The sequence below is a fragment of the Dermochelys coriacea genome, chromosome 8, assembly GCF_009764565.3.
Source record: "Dermochelys coriacea isolate rDerCor1 chromosome 8, rDerCor1.pri.v4, whole genome shotgun sequence".
Taxonomy (NCBI): domain Eukaryota; kingdom Metazoa; phylum Chordata; order Testudines; family Dermochelyidae; genus Dermochelys; species Dermochelys coriacea.
Window position 1 is genome coordinate 32,716,125 of NC_050075.1, and position 20,307 is coordinate 32,736,431.

The following is a 20,307-nucleotide window of genomic DNA, read 5'->3' on the forward strand; positions in this document are numbered from 1 at the left end:
TTTTTTAGGAGACTTAAAAAAAAAACACCAATCAGATTCTAAAAGAAACAGAACTTTATTGAAAGAAAAAAGGTAAAAGAAGTACCTCTGTAAAATCAGAATTGAAGATAATCTTACAGGTCAATCAGATTAAAAAAAACAGAGGATTTCCCTCTGGACCAAACTTTAAAGTTACAAAAAGAAAACCAGGAATACACCTTCCTCTCAGCACAGAGAAAATCACAAGCCAAAACAAAAATAAGCTAATGCATTCCCTTGCTAGTACTTACTAATTCTAATGGAGTTGGATTGCTTGCTTATTTGATCTGTGTTTGGCAAGCACACAGAACAGACAGACCAAAACCTTCCCCCCTGCAGATTTGAAAGTATCTTGTTTCCTTATTGGTTCTTTTGGTCAGGTGCCAGCCAAGTTACCTGAGCTTCTTAACTGTTTACAGGAAAAAGGATTTCGTGCCTCTGGCCAGGAGGGATTTTATGGTACTGTGTACAGGAAGATTGTTACCCTTCCCTTTATTTTATGACTGGGGTAAGGAAACACACATAAGAAAAAGGGGAGAAACCCCTACTGAATATGCATTAGGCACAGCTGCATCAGTGTAAGATACTATAAACGCCTATATGCTTAGGAAGAGAGAGATGTATGTTGCCCTTGAGAGGTGCCAGGATGATGGCGACTGGTGAGAGTGATGAGGAAGATAATGGCTAATATTTTAGGTTGTTCTGCAAGGGATGGTGTGAGTATATGGGTGTTCAAATGTACATTCTTTATTATTTCTGACTACCTTGCTGGCTTAGAGTGTTGGTGACTTTGCTAACTGTATTATTAAACTGTTACAAATATAGAAGTGTGAGTGTTGTAACCATGCATAATGGGGTTCCCAACTGACCAGTAATTTTGATAAAACTGGGGTTGATCTTGAGACAAGAATCCCTCAAACCCTCAGAGTGTTAACTGGAAAATCCTAAGTAATCAACATAATTAATACACAATCCACAGATCAGGCAACAGTGGTTTGAAAGGGTAAGAAGTTCAAGTATGTAATTAATTTTGTTGGCCAGATTCTGAACCCCAACTCAGCAGCACAAAGCAAGTGTAAAGCTACATTGGAGGGATAGCTGGGGACTTTTCCAACAGAGGTAGTGCACAGAGGTGGAGGTAGGCAGGTGCAGATTGCTCTGTCTGATCCGGGGCTGGTGCAGTGCTTCCTATGAGGCCATGAAACCTTAAAGCAGTCCTATGACTGTTTTGGCTTCCAACAGGCCCAAGATCAAGGGAGTAAAAAGGTGGATTAGAGCTATGCTTTTCCCCCCAATACTTTTGTGTAAACTGCTGATAATCTGGCTCAGTGTTTTTTTGACTACTGTATGGTACGGAAGTTCTAAGAATGCAGTTTTAAGATATTTGTGATTAAACTATTAAGTAATATAGTGTTGGAAGGTTGATGTTAAAATTGTGCATTGTAGTGTGATCTTCAGGTCTTTCATGTGTGCATTTAGGGAGATAGTATTGTTGAATTGAAAGTGAGTCTGCTAGAGGAGAATTGGTATAATTGAGTGACATAATGGAAGTGGACTAATACTTGGACTAGCATTTTATTAGGTGTGAATGTTGCCTTTTTGTGTTTATGCAGTTGGGAAGCAATACCCTTGAGAAAATGACGGAGTATGAGTTGTAATAACAGTTCTGAATGTTGATTTTTGCCAGAGTCATCTTTGAAATCCCCAACTCAATTTGTTGAATTAAAGAATATCTTTAAGGAGTTTCATTCCAAGTGCAATTACAGTTTTCATAGAGAGATGCCTGGTCTGATCTATGGCATTGCCAGAGGTGTTGCGGATCACATCTCTTGTGGTCTCAGATGAAGACTGAAAAGTAAACTAAGTTCTTCAAGGCTGTAATGAACCTTTTTTTAACCATCATGCACAAAAAACTCAAATGCTAAAGTCATGAGTATTAAACAAACAAAGCAAATCAAGACTTCAGATCTTTGAATTCAGGATTCTTGTGACTAAATCTAGTATGACAAATTCATCCCTTAGTTATAAAACATCAAATGATTTAAAACCAAAGATTTGAAAACTCAGCCAGTGAATGAGAGATGTGGTGTTAGAATAAGAATGAGAAAGTGTTGTTAGAAAAGTAGTTCCAATCACAAGTCTACATTTTTCGAGGGTGCTGGACAAGGGGAACGGAAGGGTCTTCTCATCTCCTATATCTTGGAATTTTTAGTGATTTTTAAAAGCGATTGTGTTGTATTTATATTTAATTTTTCATATATCGAGTATATAGCCAAATCATTGTCTGACCAACTGTATTCCTACCTGTTCGTTCCGCTTTCTTTTCGCATAACCATTTTTTTTTTTATATAAAATGGTATGGTGTTTGTTTCTATAGACATCCTATGCTCAGCTTCTAGCAGCAACATGCCTTTCCAAACTTGTAAGCAGAACAACTCCTTTACCCATCGAACAAAGGATTGACATCAGTAAGTAACTTGTATTATTTCTATTAAAATTGTAGTTGTAGTCAGAGAATGACTCTAACCTGACACTGTCAGGTTCTGCATTTATTCTCTTCTGTTAACTTCCAAATCAAATTTTCTCACTTTCAAAGCCAAAAATAGCTGGATTTTCTAGTTGCCAGAGCAGTAAGCACCTGATAGGACCTAGAAACTACGTTAAGTCCTTTCTGTGCTTTATTGGACATAAGGGAGAGAACCTGACCACATGGGTATAAAAGAGAGAGAGCACAGTGTCCTTTCCTGCTGTCCCTTACTCTTGTAGAGGGGCCTGACATGGTGGAACTCATTTCCTGCTCTTGCCAGTTCCCTGTTTGACGAACTCACTGATTGTGGATGCAAACATACATTGCACCCATCAGGGGTGTAGCGGTGGCTGTGTTCCCCTGCAAATAGGAGAATTTTAGGAGGAACCCAGTTTCCCATCTGTAAAAAGAATATAATAGTTGTCATCCTTACCTACCTCACAAGGTGTAGTGAAGGTTAGTGAATGTTTGGAAACATGAAAATTCCTAGATATTAGTACACCTACTAATCTCTTATATTTACATGTTACTCCATTTTTTCCCTTTCAGATTAGCTCTTTCAGTTGTGATAAGCAAGTCAGGGCAGAGTTCACTTCCAGACTTAGGACCCTGCACAAACTTACACATGTGATGGATTTTAAGGGCGTGACATTAACTTCATTGTGGCTACTCATGTTCTTAAAATTAAGCATGTGTGTAAATCTTAGTAGGACTGATCTTTGAATAATTAATCATTTTGCATGAGAAACATCTGAAATAGATTGGAATTATCAGTACTGTTAAATGTTATTTAGACCAGGGATGAGGAGAACACAAACATTTTAGAATGTTTCAAACAAGTTTTAGGTATTTTGCAAGAGGTCTTAATTTTGCAGAAAAATGTCTGAGAGGCCTAGGATTGAATGTACATAGAGGAAAGCCTTCTAGATAGTATTGAGGCTCCCTACTGAGGAAGAAGTCTGCACTACTTTGGCTAGTGTTGTACCTGTTCTGTGGAGAAAGGATTGAATCTACAGGATTGTGAATACACCTTTCTTGATGAATAATTTCAGCCTACGTGTTGTTTTTCTCCTCAGGAACAAATGAACTTTTGTACAGGTATATGATAAATCATCCTGCAAGTGTATAAAGCAAAAATGACCTTCCCTTCCACTCCCCAGGAAACTGTTTTCTTATTTGAGGAAGGTGAAAAGTTAGGTGAAAAGTTTTCTGCCCTAGGAAATATGCGTTGACAGAATTGAAAGCAGCCTGTACATGCGCATGCTTGAGAACACTGTTAGTTTCTTGTATTTCATAAATGAGGTATGAAGGCTGCTGTTGCATTTGAGGCAGAGTAATTGATGCCCAGTACGTGGGACAAAATGAATGATTAAATTGGTTAACCGGTCAGCATCCTTGGTATTCACAAACTATTGTCAAATGTATGTTAGAATGATAATTACATACATACTTTGGTGCAAATAGCTCCAAAGTAGTTAATATTTTCCATGACTTAATTTTTTTGAAATTAGTGTCTTTTATACTAAGCTTAAAAAAAAATTACGTCACATGACCTAGATTCCCACATTTGTTATAATGGCTCAAGTGTGTTTTTTAAAAGAATTGTGATGTTAACTAAGCATGTTTCTTTACAGGGAATTACATTCTGAACTACGTAGCCTCTCAACCCAAGCTGGCTCCTTTTGTCATCCAGGCTCTTGTTCAGGTCATTGCTAAGATTACAAAATTAGGATGGTTTGAGGTTCAAAAAGATCAGCTCATCTTCAGAGACATTATTGCTGATGTAAAAAAATTTTTACAGGTAAGAAAAATTATCCAATCATGCTGCTACTTAAAATTACATAGTGTTGCATTAAATTCATCTCTCTTCTCGCTTAATGAATAGCTTGCTGAGTAACCCAAAGGGTATTTATACACATAGATTAGAAAGGCAGGGACCAATGCCAAAAAAAATTGCTTAGGTCAAAGGACCAGAGCAGACCTGCCAGGTTTAAGGTTTAGTTTTTAGCAAACTGCCAGGGCTAGAAATAAATGCTTTATTCCATACCCCATTTTTTTCAAAGATATAAAACACTTGTTTCTCACCTTGGCAGTTTGAGTTAGCAGACTTTAAAATCATGCCATTCTGGTTACCATCTTTATTTTTCCTCACTTGAATTCTAATAGAGTTTTATTCAAAAACATGAAGAAATGAGTACTATACCATCTGAAAGGTGGGAAATCTCATCCTTCAAATGGAATAAAGCATTAACTCTGACTGTAGCAATTATTGCAATATTGGCTGCTACAATTGTGCAAACAGTGGTCAGTTGTAGGACCAATACAAAAATTTTGCAGGACCAGTACACTTTTCTAAACACTGGTCCTTGATAATGGATCAAAAAGAAAAAAGTTTCTATATTTGATACAGTAGTTGTCATTAAAATCTTTATAGTGTTGCCTTTTTGATAACATGTCTACCATACTCATGTAGCTTATTAACAGGAATATGGAGATATACTGCCCTAACTGTAACTACTTGCAAAGGTATGTGTAAAGATTTTTACTGTACTGCAAAGGTGATCTGTTGTTTTGTACACACACAAAGTGGTTTTGATAATGACATGGTCAGCATTCCTCCTCTCTTATGGTCACATCAAAAATCTTTTCCTGCATGACCCAAAAAAGCAGAGCTGATTGCTTTAAAAAAAAAGAGTTAGAATGTGTATTCTGTCTCCGTGGGGGTGGAGTCACAATTTGTAAGGAGTCTGCCACTTAGGCAATGGAAGTGGGTAGGTAGTTCACAGTTGTGGGGTTGGCATTGTGGGCTTTCCTTGTCTTATGACCTAGTGTGTTTAAACCCAAGTCACAATAATTGAGCTTTTAGTTAAAGGGATATGAGCGTATAAGGGAGGGTTACTCACCTTCCCCTCCAGCATTTGGGGCCATCTTGCTTCCCATCCAACCTTGGCTTCATCGATCCTGGCACAAGGAATCTGATTGGACCCAGTATGCTCTAGAGCAGTTAGGTTAGGTAGGGCCAGGTGGCAGGAACCAGTATGAAAATCTGCCAGGTGAAACTAGCATGGTGGTCAGGAAAAGGTGAAACCTCCCACTCTGCTACATGAGCAAATTTTTTCCTGACTCTGAAAAACAATGATCTGCAAAGATCGCCTGGCAGACATTGCCAGAAGCAGTAGCAAACGATTCAGGGTGTGTGTGGGTTGTTGTGATGCCCTCAATGCCCCCTTATTAGCAGTCCAGAGGAACATGCAGGAAGATTACAAATATCATTGCCTCTTATCTCAGAGACATAGGTGGAGCTTTGAAAATAAGGAGACTAAAGACAGGTAATACTTTGTATTGGTTGGGTGGCATATTGGAGCATTGCACCCTCAGGGATGAGCTTGACTTTGTACATGGAAGGAAGGCTAGGCGTGGACTTTAGCTGCAAAGGATTGCAGTGCACACATAGCTGAGTAAGGACCCAACTGTTTTGTTTGATTCCTTTTAAGGTTTGGAGTAAAACAGTTCAATAAGGTTATGACCAGTGATCTTTAAACGAAAGGTGGGGTGGAGAGTTTTATTGATGCTGCTTGGTGAGTGGCACAGATACGGTCTTGTGTTTTTTCTACTAGTCTCTAAACACATCCATAATCCCTAGATTAGGAACAACATTAAAACTCAAGAGTGTAAGGAAATTAGGATCAAAATACATACATGGAATGGGGCGGAGGGGTTATTTTTTTTCCAGAACTTATTTCAGTGAAATATCTGTAGTGGATTTGTCTAGATATTTCTGCATTTATTTCCTTAAGGGATGGTATTATGTATTGTTGGTCTAGGATGCTGTCTGTGATGGTGTTTCTGGCTATTCCACAAGGAAAATAATGGGTGCAACAGTTTCAGTCGTGTTCTCTGCCATTGAATGTCAGATTTATGCTTCATTTGTTTCTCTTTTTCAAAATAATTTGATTATAATATGTAAATGGAATTTTTTGAGCTAAACTGAGAATGACCATAAAATTGAAAAAAAAAATCAAGCCATAATAGTATTTGTTGATAATTAGTGAATAGCAGTCTTAGCTATGTCCATCTTAGTAATCATATGTGAATTTGATCCCGTTTGAATTAGAATGTAATTTACTGTGCAGAGAAGGTGTTTAGGAGTCAGGACTCCTGTGTTCTATTCTCAGGTGTTCCACTAACTCTCGCTATCAACATGGGCAAGTCTATGCTTTAGTTCCCCCCCCATCTGTAAAATATGTTTAGTATTTTCTTATTACCCAGGGCGCTTGTGTGATATAATGAATATATGCAACCTGCTTTGAGGTTCTGATATGAAAGACATTAAGGTGTTTAACTTATTATTCAAGAGCTATTTAAATAAGTTCCCATAGTTATCTGCTCCATGATTGTGGAACACTTTTACTTTTTCTGTTTGTAGTACCCGTTTTGTTAGTTTGAACAAAAAGCAAAAACAAACCTGTAGAGTGCCACTTGACCAATATCAAGAGTCTCACATGAGCAATGCACATTTAAACAGACAAAATAACAGTGACCCTGAAAAAAAACTTGCTTCTGTGCACTTCCCATACCCACTTTCCAAAAGAGGCCCTTCCTACTCTGGTCCCATCAGGAAAAGCCTGAACATACATATGGGCCTTGAAGTGTGCTGAAAAGATTGGCAAAACTGGCATCTGTCAGGCAAAAGAGAAGGAAATTAATTCCAGAGTCAAAGACCCTCTTCTGAGAAAACACTGTCACCATACCCTAGATGTATAAATCTTGGGACTATCAGCTTGGGTAATCAAGTTGATCACAAGTGCCAGGTTAGAACACCGGTTTCGAGGAGGGAGGACATAAACCATAAAGAGCTTTTAAATCAAAACCAGCGCTTTATCTTTTACCTAGAAGCAAACTGAAAGCCAGTGCATTCTATGGAGCACAGGTGTAATATATATTCCATGGTTCTGATTGTCCACTGCTCTGCACCTGATATAGTCATTCACACCAGTGCAAAGCAGGTGTTTTAAAAAAAAAAAAAAACAAAAAAAACAAAAAACCTCTTATGCCATCATGCTGATTTGGTAGCCTTGTACATCTACTGTGCACAGGTATAAATGACTATACAAGGTGAAGGACAGTGGAGAATCAGACCCCATGTGTAAGCAATGAAAATCTGCATTAGCTGAAGTTTGGGTGCTCTTCAAGGTTACTAGATTAATCCAGTCTGGAGGTGACAAAGGCAAGGAAAACTGAGGTAAGTTCCACATTTGAGAGAAAAGGTCTACACTGCTTTCTGGATGTCCTGAAACAGCTGAGCAACTGTTGATTGCAGACTTTGATTCAGAGGGTTATGTCCACTTTCTGTAACCAAAGGCAGTAGTCTGTAACGCTAATTAGTTTATCATTGATTTTAAATATTTTAAACAAAGTGATTATCTTAATCATGTTTTATTATTCAGTGCTCTGTAATGCCCCAGTGAAGGGAACTCTATTGTGTTCTTATTGAAGTGCAAAGTAATATTAAATCATTTCTATGAATAATATCCTAAAGAGTTGTTTATTAGTAGTAGTTTCACATTTACACTTTTATAGAATGCCTTTCATCTCAAATCATTCCAAAGAATTGTTCAGTTGTGGGTCATACCCTCTGATATGATCCTGTGTGGCTCCCATTGAACGACACTAAATATATAGAGGAATCACTTCACGGTTAAGATGCAGACTCTTGCAGGATGGAGTATGTCAGTCAGGCCAAAACCAGCATTCTGCTTGCCAGCGTAACGGGGAATGTTTGACCAGACCTCGGTGCAAATCTGTACTCTTCTGAAAAGTACCATCTGATCTTTAATCTACCCAGGACACTTTTTTTTAAACTCTCATCTAAACTGTGTGGGACTCATTATAGCTACCTTGGAAGGATAAAGAATTGAATCAACCCTAGAGAAGTGTTTAATAGTTGAGTTCCTCTAATGTAGATATTCAGAATATCTATTTCTAAACGGAAGATATACAATATCATTCTTAAGTTTTAATGTTTTATGGTGAGATTTTGAAAGCCACCTTTGGGATTTGGACTTGCAGTTCATGCTAGTTTAATGAGAATTGGATATCTAAATCTTGTAGACAACTTTAAAAATCTCACCCTAAAAATTTAGCTTCACCCAACCTGTTTCTGCTAATATTAGAAATGTCTAGTGTTACATTTTAGATGTATAGATTAGGGAATGTATCTGTTTTGTTCTGTAGGCGACTGTGGACCATTATATCATAGGAGTGATGATTCTTTCAGAACTGACTCAGGAAATGAACCTAGTAAGTATGTATAATTTTTTCCCATTTGTATGAGATGAATGTAACTCTGCTAAAGCAATGTGTCAGAGTCCCCCTGCACACTATAGAAGTGGTATTAGACTAAGAGGATTCTTTTGTTTTAAAACCCCAGGTGTTTAGGGGACCAAGACTTCTCAATGTGTGGGTGTGACCTAAAAGTAGGTTGCCCATCAGCTGCGGAGTGGGAAGGGGGAAAACATTGCCAAAAATATATATAGCAGCGAAGGCACGGTGAAACAGGCTTCAGCTGTACAAGCCCACTCAGAACACTGGGTACATATGTTGCTGGCCCATATCATACACGCGACCATGTCTTTACTGTTTTTTTAGCTGTGCAAACTAGATTAAAGTTAGCATAGGTATGCCTACCTGAGCTGCAGTCACGCCTCCAAATGCGGTGTAGACATACTCGTTATCTCATTACCAATCTCAGCAGCTTGCTCTTTGTGGTTTTGTACATAAAGTTCAAAGAAGAATTATCCTGGAGAGTGGATTTTGATTCTGGTTTTCATGGTTTGGGATGGAGGATAGGGAACGAGCTAGAAATGGAGTGTATTGATCAGAGAGAAGGAAAAACACCAAAATTAAAGCAAAAGAAAAATGATTTGGTGACCTGACTTGGTACAACACTAAAACAGGAACAGTCAAAGTGCAGACCAGCTCTCTCCACAGTGTATGAGGAATTTCACATGAAATCCATAGGTGATGTTTTGCAGAACAGCTGCTGAATATCTCATCGCTTGCTTCCGCTTGTTCTTGGTGTTGCTGTAGACCCAGTAAGTCAGCATCATGAGTAGGGACTAGGATAAAACAGAAATAATAGGTAATGTAGGAAAAAATAGAACAACAATGGATAGGAAAGCACAGAGTCAGTGGGTGTTGGTATTGGTAAGAAAAACCAGGAGGCCTGGACTTGGTACCAGACCAGTCTTCATCTGTTGTGACTAATGACTCATGCCAGAAATGCCCCTTCATTAGTCTTAAGAACGAAAAGAGACTTGTTTATTCTTCTGGCCTTATTTTTTTTTAGGTTGATTATTCAAGACCTTCAGCGAAACATCGTAAAATAGCTACCTCATTCCGTGACACGTCTTTAAAGGATATTTTGATGCTGGCATGCTCCCTTCTAAAGGAGGTAAGATTGTTTTATAACTGAAGCTAGTATTAAAATGCCTTAAAATGAGGCTCTTATGTTTTTACTGCTTTAAATTTATGGTAGGTATTACTCTGAGTGGACAAGGTCAGTCTGTACCTAGATTGGTGTTTGCTTACATCAAATTAGAACGCACACGAGCAACCGATTAAACGGTTGAATTTTTGAGTGCCTGTCCAGTTTGTCTATTTGCTTCTTCAGTTACGTTCTACCTTCCAAAGTAGGCAGCACGTATCCTGAGCTTTTCTTCTTGTTTCCAATATTGTTTCCCAAGTTTAGTTTTATTTTAGCTTAGTTAGGCCTTCTACTTTAGTGTTATTAAAAAAGGATGATAAAGCCTCTTGATGTGGCAGAGCAGCCTTGTCTGACCAGGGGTTTCTGCCTCTTTTGCTAGCCCTGTGAGCCTCTGTGTGGCACTCTGAGATAGTTCAGACAGTAGCGTAACTGGGGAGGAGCAGGGCAGCAGCCGCTCCCCCACAGAGCACAAGTGACGCCTTGTCAATGTCTTGGCACCTTTTAAATTTTCCCCTGTTGAGGGAACAGGGGGAGCGATCCAAAAAAAAGGCACCACCCAATGCGGTGCTTTTACTCACCTAGTGGCGCGCCGGGACTTTGGTGGCACCACGGTGGCGGGTGAGGGCCTGCCGCTGGAGTGCCGCTGGGTGAGTAAAAGCCCCGCAGCGGGTAGTGCCTTTTTTCTTGGATCACTCCCCCTGTTCCCTCCACCTGGCTATGTGGCTGAGTTCAGACCCCAGCCTCTCCACAGGCTTGACAGCAGGTACTGAGGAGCAGCCTTCAGAAGTCTAAGAGTCTCAGGCCCATGTAGGCTGAAGGGACTCCAAAACTGGGCCTTGCTCTTTGCATCTTGTCTTCCCTGCTGATCAAGGCCGTCATTGTGCTTAGGAAGCTGCTGAGCTCTGCTTCTTTTAAGCCCAAGCAACTGCTTGCATTTGATAGTAGTCTATTTTTAAAAACAACAATTGCTTCCCACTCCTTCCGTGCTTTCTTTGCTGGTTGTTCAACACTTGAGGAAAATCAAATTATTTATTTAGGCGTGTAATGCGTGTAGACTCACCACCACGGTGCCTCCTGCTGGTTGCTCTGGGAATTTGTTCTGTCCAGATGTGGAGCGTCCCTCTGTAGGTGGTGTCTCACTTGTTGCTCTGCAGTGTTGTCTGGGATCCTCGATGCTCCCTAGCTTGCGGTGTCCTCTTCTGGACACTGCCCTCCGGCAATGCTCACTACTCCATTCTCACCCCCTTCTCTCACACATGCCACACCAAACATTCTCCAGCCTAGTTGCCTTCAAACTCAGCTGAACTAAAGTTAAATTGATACTCCCAAACACTGAAAAGTCTGCACGTGTTCAACCCAGCCACCCTTCCAGGTAGTAGTTAATACGTAATAATTAAAACATCTGTATAATGCTAACTTCTCTTCAGGAAACTATAGTAATAAGTATAGTATTTACTAACTTATTTAATTGTGCACTAAACTAACATTTATCAAACCACTGGTGTAACTTCTACCTATAAAATGTAAGCACTTGCATAAAAGTTGTATAAAAGCTTAGCAGAGTAACAAGTGTAATTGGAAAATAAAAATAAAATAGAGCAAGCTGTTGGTTTCCAAGCTGGGTTCTTTATGTCTCGTGCATCGTCACCAGTGATGAAGATTCATCAATTACAACTCAGTTAACAATTTTGCTGATGGCTTAAAATAGATTCCAGCTCCCTCTCTGAGTCAAAACTTTTGGTCACTAAATCAACAGATATGACTCTGAATATAAACAGGGAGCAGATTCACTGAGTAAGAAGGGGCTGCATTTTGATTGTTGTTTTGGACAGAAAAGTAACTCTTTAAAGGAACAATTTCCCAACCCAAGAACAACTTTAGTGACTAATATGTTTGAAGCTCGAAACTCATTGCCTTTATACTATATGTTCATAGTGGTAGTCAGTTGTTTAATTTGTGGTTGTGATGGCTTTCTTTGTAATTCTATATTATGGTAATTGCTGTAGTTAGAGAAGGACCTGTGTAAAACTCATCTTACTCAGAATGTATGCTCCTTGTAAGCCTCCGAATCCCATCAGTGTACTTCACTGACAAAAGTGTTTACTCTTGGCTCTGTAGGGCTAGCTGAGGGACAGTGAGTTGTATTGTATTCTGGTCTTGTATATCAGCAAACTGTTAGCTAAATTCAGATTGCAGGCTTTGTATTACTGATGATGTTGTAAAACAAGAAGAACCCATTCTGGTTCTCATACCCCAGAGGAGTTTCTGGAGCTTTTGAATTGTAAAGTGAAAACATATTTTCTCTGGAACAAATGAGGGAGAATGAGTATGGAATTGTAAATGTAAAATTTAGATAAGTTCTTCTGAGTTTTTAACCACACTTTAAAGATTAGGTCTGTATCTTGGAGAGTCACAATTTATATACCAATACTATAGGAAAATGTATCACTTTTTTAGAGAGAAGAGAACTGTCTCTTAGAGGAATAAAATCGAATTTACTCTATCCTTTATGGGCAAAAAAAACCTTTTAAAACTTAAAATTTATATTTAAAAAATTTAAATTTCTCTAACTATGTACTGACAATCTGTTGTAAATATTTAGAACCAAATATTTTCTGTTTCAAAATTATATTCAATCTGTTGTATACAAACAACTTAATGAAATGTTTTAATTTTTTAACTATAGGTATTGGCAAAACCTTTAAACCTTCAGGATCAACAACAACAAAGTTTAGCAATGCATCTCTTGAAACTTGTCCTCAACTGTCTTAACTTTGACTTCATTGGCAATTCAGCAGATGAGTCCGCAGATGATCTATGCACTGTACAAATCCCAACAAACTGGAGAACAAGTAAGAAAAGATCATAACTGTTAACACTAAAGTGCATTCTACAAGTAATGGAATATGTTATCTGTTTGTTTTGATACAGTACTTGTAATTATAAAGTTATCTAAGATCTTTTCCTGTAAGGTAGTCTTGTTTGCTGATATATTAAACAGGAAACTTCATGTGGCTATTTTATAATTTCTATCTATAACAGAAACAGTAAGGAAAGAGACGGTGTACTATGCCACACTACGGTGTGCAATTCAGACTGTTCTCTGCAGGTTCTTATACCATGCCCACACCAAAGTATCTGAGTACTTTGAAGAGCTGCAGTAAGCTCTCTGTGTATATAATACAGGTAATTTATAGAATCACGTTCCTGGGTATGCATGTGTGACAGGGCAAGGTCCCACTCCTTCTTCTGCTCTGTCTATACAGACTATTTGGAGATGTTCAGTTGTTAAACAACAGCATGTAGTTTATTTACATTTGATCTTACTGGGCCATATGTATATAGCTGCAGGTTCTGCTCAATCCTCTGCCAAGGAAGAGAGAGGGAAGAGGTGTCTCCACTCAGAGATCCTTCTTGGTTCTGCCTCTCCTAGCCTGTTTTTCCTTCTTGTGCCTTCATTTACCCTCTGCCTTAAAGGGCCAATTAGTTGGTTAGTCCAACCTCCAGCCCATTCTAATTCACTGATTAGGCATAGGCAGGTCCACTGCCTGGGTGTGTGAATTAACTGGTGTTTAAATGATCAGACAGCTTACTCAGCTGTTGTTCCCAGCACTTTGTCACACAACTTGTTGTATAGATAAATTTTTTTCTTTTAATGTATAGAATAGATTAATTGTGCTGAAAGAGCATTACAAGGTCTTATAAACTATACATTGTTTGAGCTGAGCTATTTAGTACACTTATATTAATATTTTGTTCTTTAATCAAAATTGTACATCACTCTTGGCTCTTTTATGAAAAATAAAAACAAATCTGGTGATAGATATTTAATTATTACTGATAAACAGTGATAAAAACATCTTTTTTTTTTCCCCCCCTCAGTCTTCTTAGAACCAGAGACCTTGGACCTGTTTTTTGATTTGTATCATTCCCTTCCACCAGTGCTGTCGCAGTTGGTAAGTAAAGCTTAGTGATTTACATTATAATAATTACTAAAACCAGTTCTCTTTTGACTTTGTAAATTTATTAAACATACAGGCTAAATGTTTACTCCCTGTCCATCCCCAGTGACATCTTTGGTGCCACCTGCATATCATTTGGGCCATCCCTTGTAAATGGAGATGTGGAATTTTTTTGCATGTTTAATAGCTTCTATAACCTCATGGTCATGATTTGCCATTTGAAATATACAATAAATACACCAAATATGTTAAAAGAATATCATTAAGATTGCAAAGTCAAGCACTCAGAAGTTAGAACATGCCAGAATTAAGGTTGCCTGTGCACCCTTAATTTGACCCTTAATGTGTGTGCATTATGATACATTCTTTAATTATGATTATACACTATTTTATCTCCAGGACTGCTGCCTCATTCAGGGCAACCAGTGCTTTGGGGAGGCTCACTACCATCAGCTCCCAGTCTTCTTGCCCAACCCAGTCACAGCCTCACCACCACCAACTACCAGTCACAGTTTCTGTCCCTCCTCCATCCCCTCTTACAGTCCCAATCTCATCCGTCTCCTTTTATCTAGCTTATTTCATGAACACAGCTGAATTCTTTTTTGCTGACACTTGCCCAAAAAAAAAAAATTCCATCTGAGGCAGACAACCAGCATGGAAAATTTTAGCCAAATAGTTGTTCTTTAAGCAGTGTCCCTATAGGTACTCCACTGTAGATTTGGCAGCTCCCTTTGCATCTTGGATCGGAGATCTTCCGTAGCAGTGCCTCACGTTCACTCCTCTCCATCTCGCGCCAGGGTCGGCATCTGTATGTAGCGCTGTGCGGTCCAGCTGCCCTCAGTTTCTTCTTAACCACCTTTGGTGTGAAACCAAATACAGAGCAGAGCCCTTCTACCTTTAGAGATACTCTCATTAACTTGCCTTACTTTAGTAGTGATTAGCCATTTTCATTAATTTTCTGCCCCTAAAAAGAAACCAAAACTTTGCTACTCTTCCCTCCCCGTTACCTTACGCTTCCCTGTTTCCCACCCACCCTGATGGGAGTTCTCCCCCTCGGGACTATGCTGGGATCCCCCTGGTTCAAGAGGTATCTCTCTTCTTGGTAGGCCTTACCCATAAGCAACAGTCACTCACAGTGCATCCGTTGCCTCGGTGGGGGCCATGTCACACAGAAGTGCACCACTGCATCAGCTCAGCCACCCGGACCTGAAAGGACTATGAACTCAGACTGAAACTTCTCCTCATGGAGAGTTCTTTACAGCCAGCTTTGGACCCCAGCCCTGATACTTCTCAGGCATGACTCTCGCACTCAACTTGGTCATCAGCTGACCCCTGCTTGCTACAGCCATCCAAAAGGAAATCCTCTCTTTCCTACTCAGAAGAAACTGGCCACTACATCGCTTTCAAAGGAACCACCTCAGAGAATGCCATCCCCTGCGAGGTCAGTAGCCTCACCATCGTCAGGGGTCAGACTTAACTCCCATGACCGTCCGGGTACCTCCAGTACTGGAGCTAAACAGAAGTCCAAGAGTCATAGAATATCAGGGTTGGAAGGGACCTCAGGAGGTCATCTAGTCCAACCCCCTGCTCAAAGCAGGACCAATCCCCAATTTTTGCCCCAGATCCCTAAATGGCTCCCTCAAGGATTGAACTCATAACCCTGGGTTTAGCAGGCCAATGCTCAAACCACTGAGCTATTCCCCCCCACTCCCCAGGACTCTAAATGGGCAGGACTACAGGTGGACATGCTGTCTCTTGGGATCGAGAAGCACAGTGAAAGAGCTTCCAAAATGATACCTCCCGCTGCTCAGCCACATGGCAGCAGCCACGTTCATGGTAAAACATGCTGGGTTGCACATGCACTATCTCCAGGTGTGGCTATGCACAGTACTTCCCAGACAGTCTTCACTAACTCCAGTCTATGCCTAGCAAGATCAAGGATTCACTATACTGGTGGAAAAAACAGCAAAACATCTGTATGTGGGTCTTTTTTTCTCCAACCAGCAATATCCCTGATTCTAATAATGATGCCTCCCTAATCAGTTGGGGAGCACACCTTCAGACCCACGTGGAGCAGGGAAGGGCCTCTACATCAACCTTCTAGATCTGTGAGCGATTCACAATGCACACCAACATTTCCTACCACTGAGCAGACACTGGACAGACAATATCGCCTGCATATTCTACATCAACAGACAAGGCGGAGTGAGGTCCTGCTCCCTATGCTTGGAAGTACTGAAATTGTGGAATTGGTGTATCCAACACATCAACATTTCAGCCACATACCTGCCTGGACACTAGAATACTACAGCAGACTCACTGAGCAGACGATTCTAACAAGACTGTGAGTGGGAACTAGAGACAAGAGTCCTTCAGTTCATATTCAGCCACTGGGGATTTCCCTGCATAGATCTCTTTGCCACACCATAGAACACCAAATGCCTCCAGTTCTGGTCACGGGAGGGTCTAGGCCATGGGTCTCTGGAAGATGCCTTCCTCATTACATGGGATGCTCTACGACTTTATGCTCTACTTTCCACCTTTTCTTGTTTAAGGTACTTCACAAAGTACAGATGGAACGAGCCCGAGTCATCTTCATAACCCCAACATGACTATGACAAATGTGGTATTCTTACCTCTTACGCATGACGGTGTGTTCTCTGATCATCCTGCAATTGATTCCACATCTCCTCTCTCAGGATGCGGGCTGAATTCTCCATCCCAGTCTACGTCCTGCTCATCTGAAGGCATGTCTCCTTCATGGTTTAAGGATTCGGAGATGACCTGTTCAGAGGCAATAAAAGAGGTTCCCTTAAATAGCAGACATGACCCGACTCACTGTACTTACCTCCAAAAATAGGAAAGATTCCAATCCCAGTACAAAGCCAATCATGTCTCAGCAATGAACACCCTGTTACCACTCATTCTAGATTATATTCTAGATCTTAAAAGATCAGGCCTATCTACAAGCTTCATTCGTATGCACTTGGAAACCATCCCAGCATTCCATCCCAAGATAAATGGCTATTCCATATTCACCCACTTGCTCATGAAGAGATTCCTTCAAGGCCTTTTGAACCTTTACCTTCACATATGACATCCCACCCAACCCTGGGATCCCAACTTCATCTTGCACCCTCTCACCAGACCACTATTTGAGCCCATGGCAACATGCTCCTTCATTCATCTTTCCATTAAGACAGCATTTCTTGTTGCCATCATGTTGGCCCGATGAGTAGGAGAAATAGGGGCTCTCATGGCATACCCCCGATACAACATTTTTCATAAGGACAGGGTCATGTTACACACGCATCCAAAATTTCTATCCAAGGTACCATCCTCCTTCCATTTGAACCAACCTATCCACCTTCCTTTTTTCTTCCCGAAGGCATACACCGACTAACAAGAAGCAACTCTACTCACCCTGGACGTTAGGAGAGTTTTAGCCTTTTACTTTGCTAGAAATAAATCGTTTAGACAATCGCCACATTTATTCCTTCCAACTGCCAAATGGTTGAAGGGAGTGTCTGTATCCAAACGGCATCTTTCCAAGTGGATCATGCAGTGCATACACCTTTGTTATCAACTGCACAACCAGCTACCTCCACCTGGAAGTTGAGCACATTCCACTCGCTCTATCTCCACCTCGATTGCCTTTCTCAACAATGTACCGATAACTGACATTTGCAAAGCAGCCACCTGGGCATCCGCGGACACTTTTAGCCAACACTATGCAATTATCCATGATACAGCATCAGATGCCCTACTAGGGTGCACTGCCTCCTTATTAGACGCCACTCCGAAGCCCCAGCTTTCCATCTAGGAGCACTGCTCAACAATCACCTACAGTGGAGCACCCGGTTACTCACCCTGTGCAGTGGCTAGGTTTTCTGAGATGTGTGTTATGAGTGCTCCACTACTTGCCCTTCTCCTCCTCTGCTTTGGAGCTCAAAGATAAGCTCTGTGTTAGAGAAGGAACTGAGGGCAGTTGGATCTCACATTGCTCTATATAGATGCCGCCCATGGCGCGAAACTGGGAGGAGCGTATGCAGCCAATGGGCACTGCTATTGAAGATCTCTGATCCCAGGCGCAAGGGGTGCTGCAGCACCTACAGTGTAGAAAACCATAGGGAGACGCATCTCAAAGAACCTCAATTAGTGCATAAGGTAAGTAAGCTTTTCTTTGGCAGTTATTATACGGAATGGAAAAAACTGCCTTATAATGGGGGGTGTTAAGCAACCTGAATAATAAGTGGTGCAACAGTCCTGGGAAGAATCCTTCCAAGTGAGGGGAAGATGACTGGTCAGGCAGCAGAGATTTGCTTTTTTAATTTTACAATTATTTTCCTTTTTTTAGGCACTTTCCTGTTTGGTTCAGTTTGCTTCTACAAGAAGATCTTTATTTAGCAATCCAGAACGTGCCAAGTATCTTGGGAATCTAATCAAAGGAGTGAAAAGAATCCTTGAAAATCCTCAGGTATTTTTGTTTTTTAAATTCTTTGCAAATGTTAAAATTATTTGTGAATTTCTGTACCCTGTCGCAACCCTGTTGCCTCTCTTCATCCCTCATGACCATCTTCAAGAGGTCTTCCTTTAAACTTCCAATCTTCTCCTCCTTTCTTAACCAGAAATCATTTTGGGACACGGTTCATACAAAATAAGCTATGCACAACAAAGTTGTCATTTGTTAAATTAACAATGTTTGAAGAGATGTTACATGCCCTTGTCTCGGCCATGTAGGAATAAAGACAAGAGGCAATGGAGGTCTTTTAATTAGGCTGCACCTTTTATTCACACAACGTTTCTGGAAATACCTGGCAATAAATCATACAGTGCTGGTCATCATTCTATCCTTAATTGTTTCCACTTATTTGGGAGGGCTGCCGTCAGCCCTTCTTCCCAACCTGGTCCCAATCAGCATGTTGCTGGGACCCCACTGCCTACCCCTAATGTGAAGGTTAAGGGGGACTGAAAAATGTGGGGGGGGAATTGTCTTCCTGCTATACCAGCCATTACAAGCACCAACTTCCCTTTCTCCAGCTTCCGTTAGAGGATGCCTCTCCCTAAATCCACTTACAACTCCTGTTTATCCCCTCTATAATGAGTACCTATACTGGGCACCGGCCACACTTGCTGCTTATTTAATTGTGACATCTTGACCTAACCAACTTACCTATCTCATCGGCTAACTTGCTGTGGGGAAGGCTAAAACACTCCACTCTGCCCCAGCCAATCTGGCAGTGAAGAAAAAATTCCTTCCCAGGACCAAATAAAAAAGGGGCTAGCACAAGCCCACAACTGATCATAAAACCTGGTTCTGCTCTGATCCTGTGGTGGGAAGATGGGTGGTGCTAATCAGGGATTGAGAGAGAGCAAGAGAATTCTTTCTGGAATGCAGGGGTATATGGTGCCCTGGTGCATATGGTGGATGAGTCCCTAGTCCAACCACTTCCTGTACCCCCCTTAGCTTCACTGAGGGAAATCTATCCCCCTCTTAAACCTTCTCATCACCCAAACACAGTAGGGACCCTTAAAGGATCCTTGTCCTCTTTTCCCTACTGCCCAAAGAGTCACTGCATTCAGTTGCTGTGAGCATATTAGGTTAGTCTGGTGATTTTAAAAAAACTTTGTTTCTTGTGTAATTTTAGGGTTTATCTGATCCAGGTAATTACCATGAGTTCTGTCGTTTTTTGGCTCGACTAAAGACAAACTATCAGTTGGGAGAACTAGTAATGGTGAAGGATTACTCAGAGGTTATCAGGTTGATAGCCAATTTCACTATTACTAGTTTACAGGTAAGGATATATACAGCCTTAAATTCTTAACAGATGTGGAATTTGGTTTGGGTGATTTTTTTTGTTTTGTTTTGTTTTTGGGGTTGGGTTTGTATTCAATTGATGTTATTTTTACTTGAAAATGTACTTTGTTCCAAGTTTGCCAGTAATGTAACTTTGTAAACTCTTCAGCCCTGGGCTCACATCTTCCTATGTGTTTGTGCTAAAATGTCTAGTACAGGGCTGGCCAAAATTACTGACACTCTGAGCTGCTTATGACAATCTTCAGATGTTTGAGAGCCTCCGCGAGGTCCCTGCTGGAGCTCAGGGCTTCAGTCATGTGGGGAGAGGTGTCTCAAGGCTTCAGCCTTGCTCCCGCTGAAGCCCTGAGCCCTGGCAGGTGCGCCCCCTGGGCCTGAAGCCCTGAGATCCCCTCCCTGCTAGACAGAATTCAGAGGTGATGCATGGGAGGGGGCACAGGGGTCAGGTCCCCCCTCCCCCCCCACCAGATTTTTACCAGGGTTTGCTGGCCCCACTTGA

At 40.8% G+C, this 20,307-nt stretch overlaps 1 protein-coding gene across 6 annotated transcripts in view; it reads left to right on the forward strand.

Moving 5' to 3' along the window:
- RANBP17 (RAN binding protein 17) overlaps positions 1-20,307 on the forward strand; it is a 256,018-nt gene that overhangs the window by 14,096 nt on the left and 221,615 nt on the right. For all 6 annotated transcript variants that reach the window (XM_038413649.2, XM_043491410.1, XM_038413647.2 and 3 more), the window contains exons 3-10: positions 2,396-2,486; positions 4,180-4,346; positions 8,780-8,845; positions 9,894-9,998; positions 12,718-12,883; positions 13,914-13,987; positions 18,351-18,470; positions 19,642-19,788. In XM_038413649.2, coding sequence (XP_038269577.1) covers positions 2,396-2,486; positions 4,180-4,346; positions 8,780-8,845; positions 9,894-9,998; positions 12,718-12,883; positions 13,914-13,987; positions 18,351-18,470; positions 19,642-19,788 — 936 coding nt within the window. The remainder of the gene's footprint in view (positions 1-2,395; positions 2,487-4,179; positions 4,347-8,779; positions 8,846-9,893; positions 9,999-12,717; positions 12,884-13,913; positions 13,988-18,350; positions 18,471-19,641; positions 19,789-20,307) is intronic.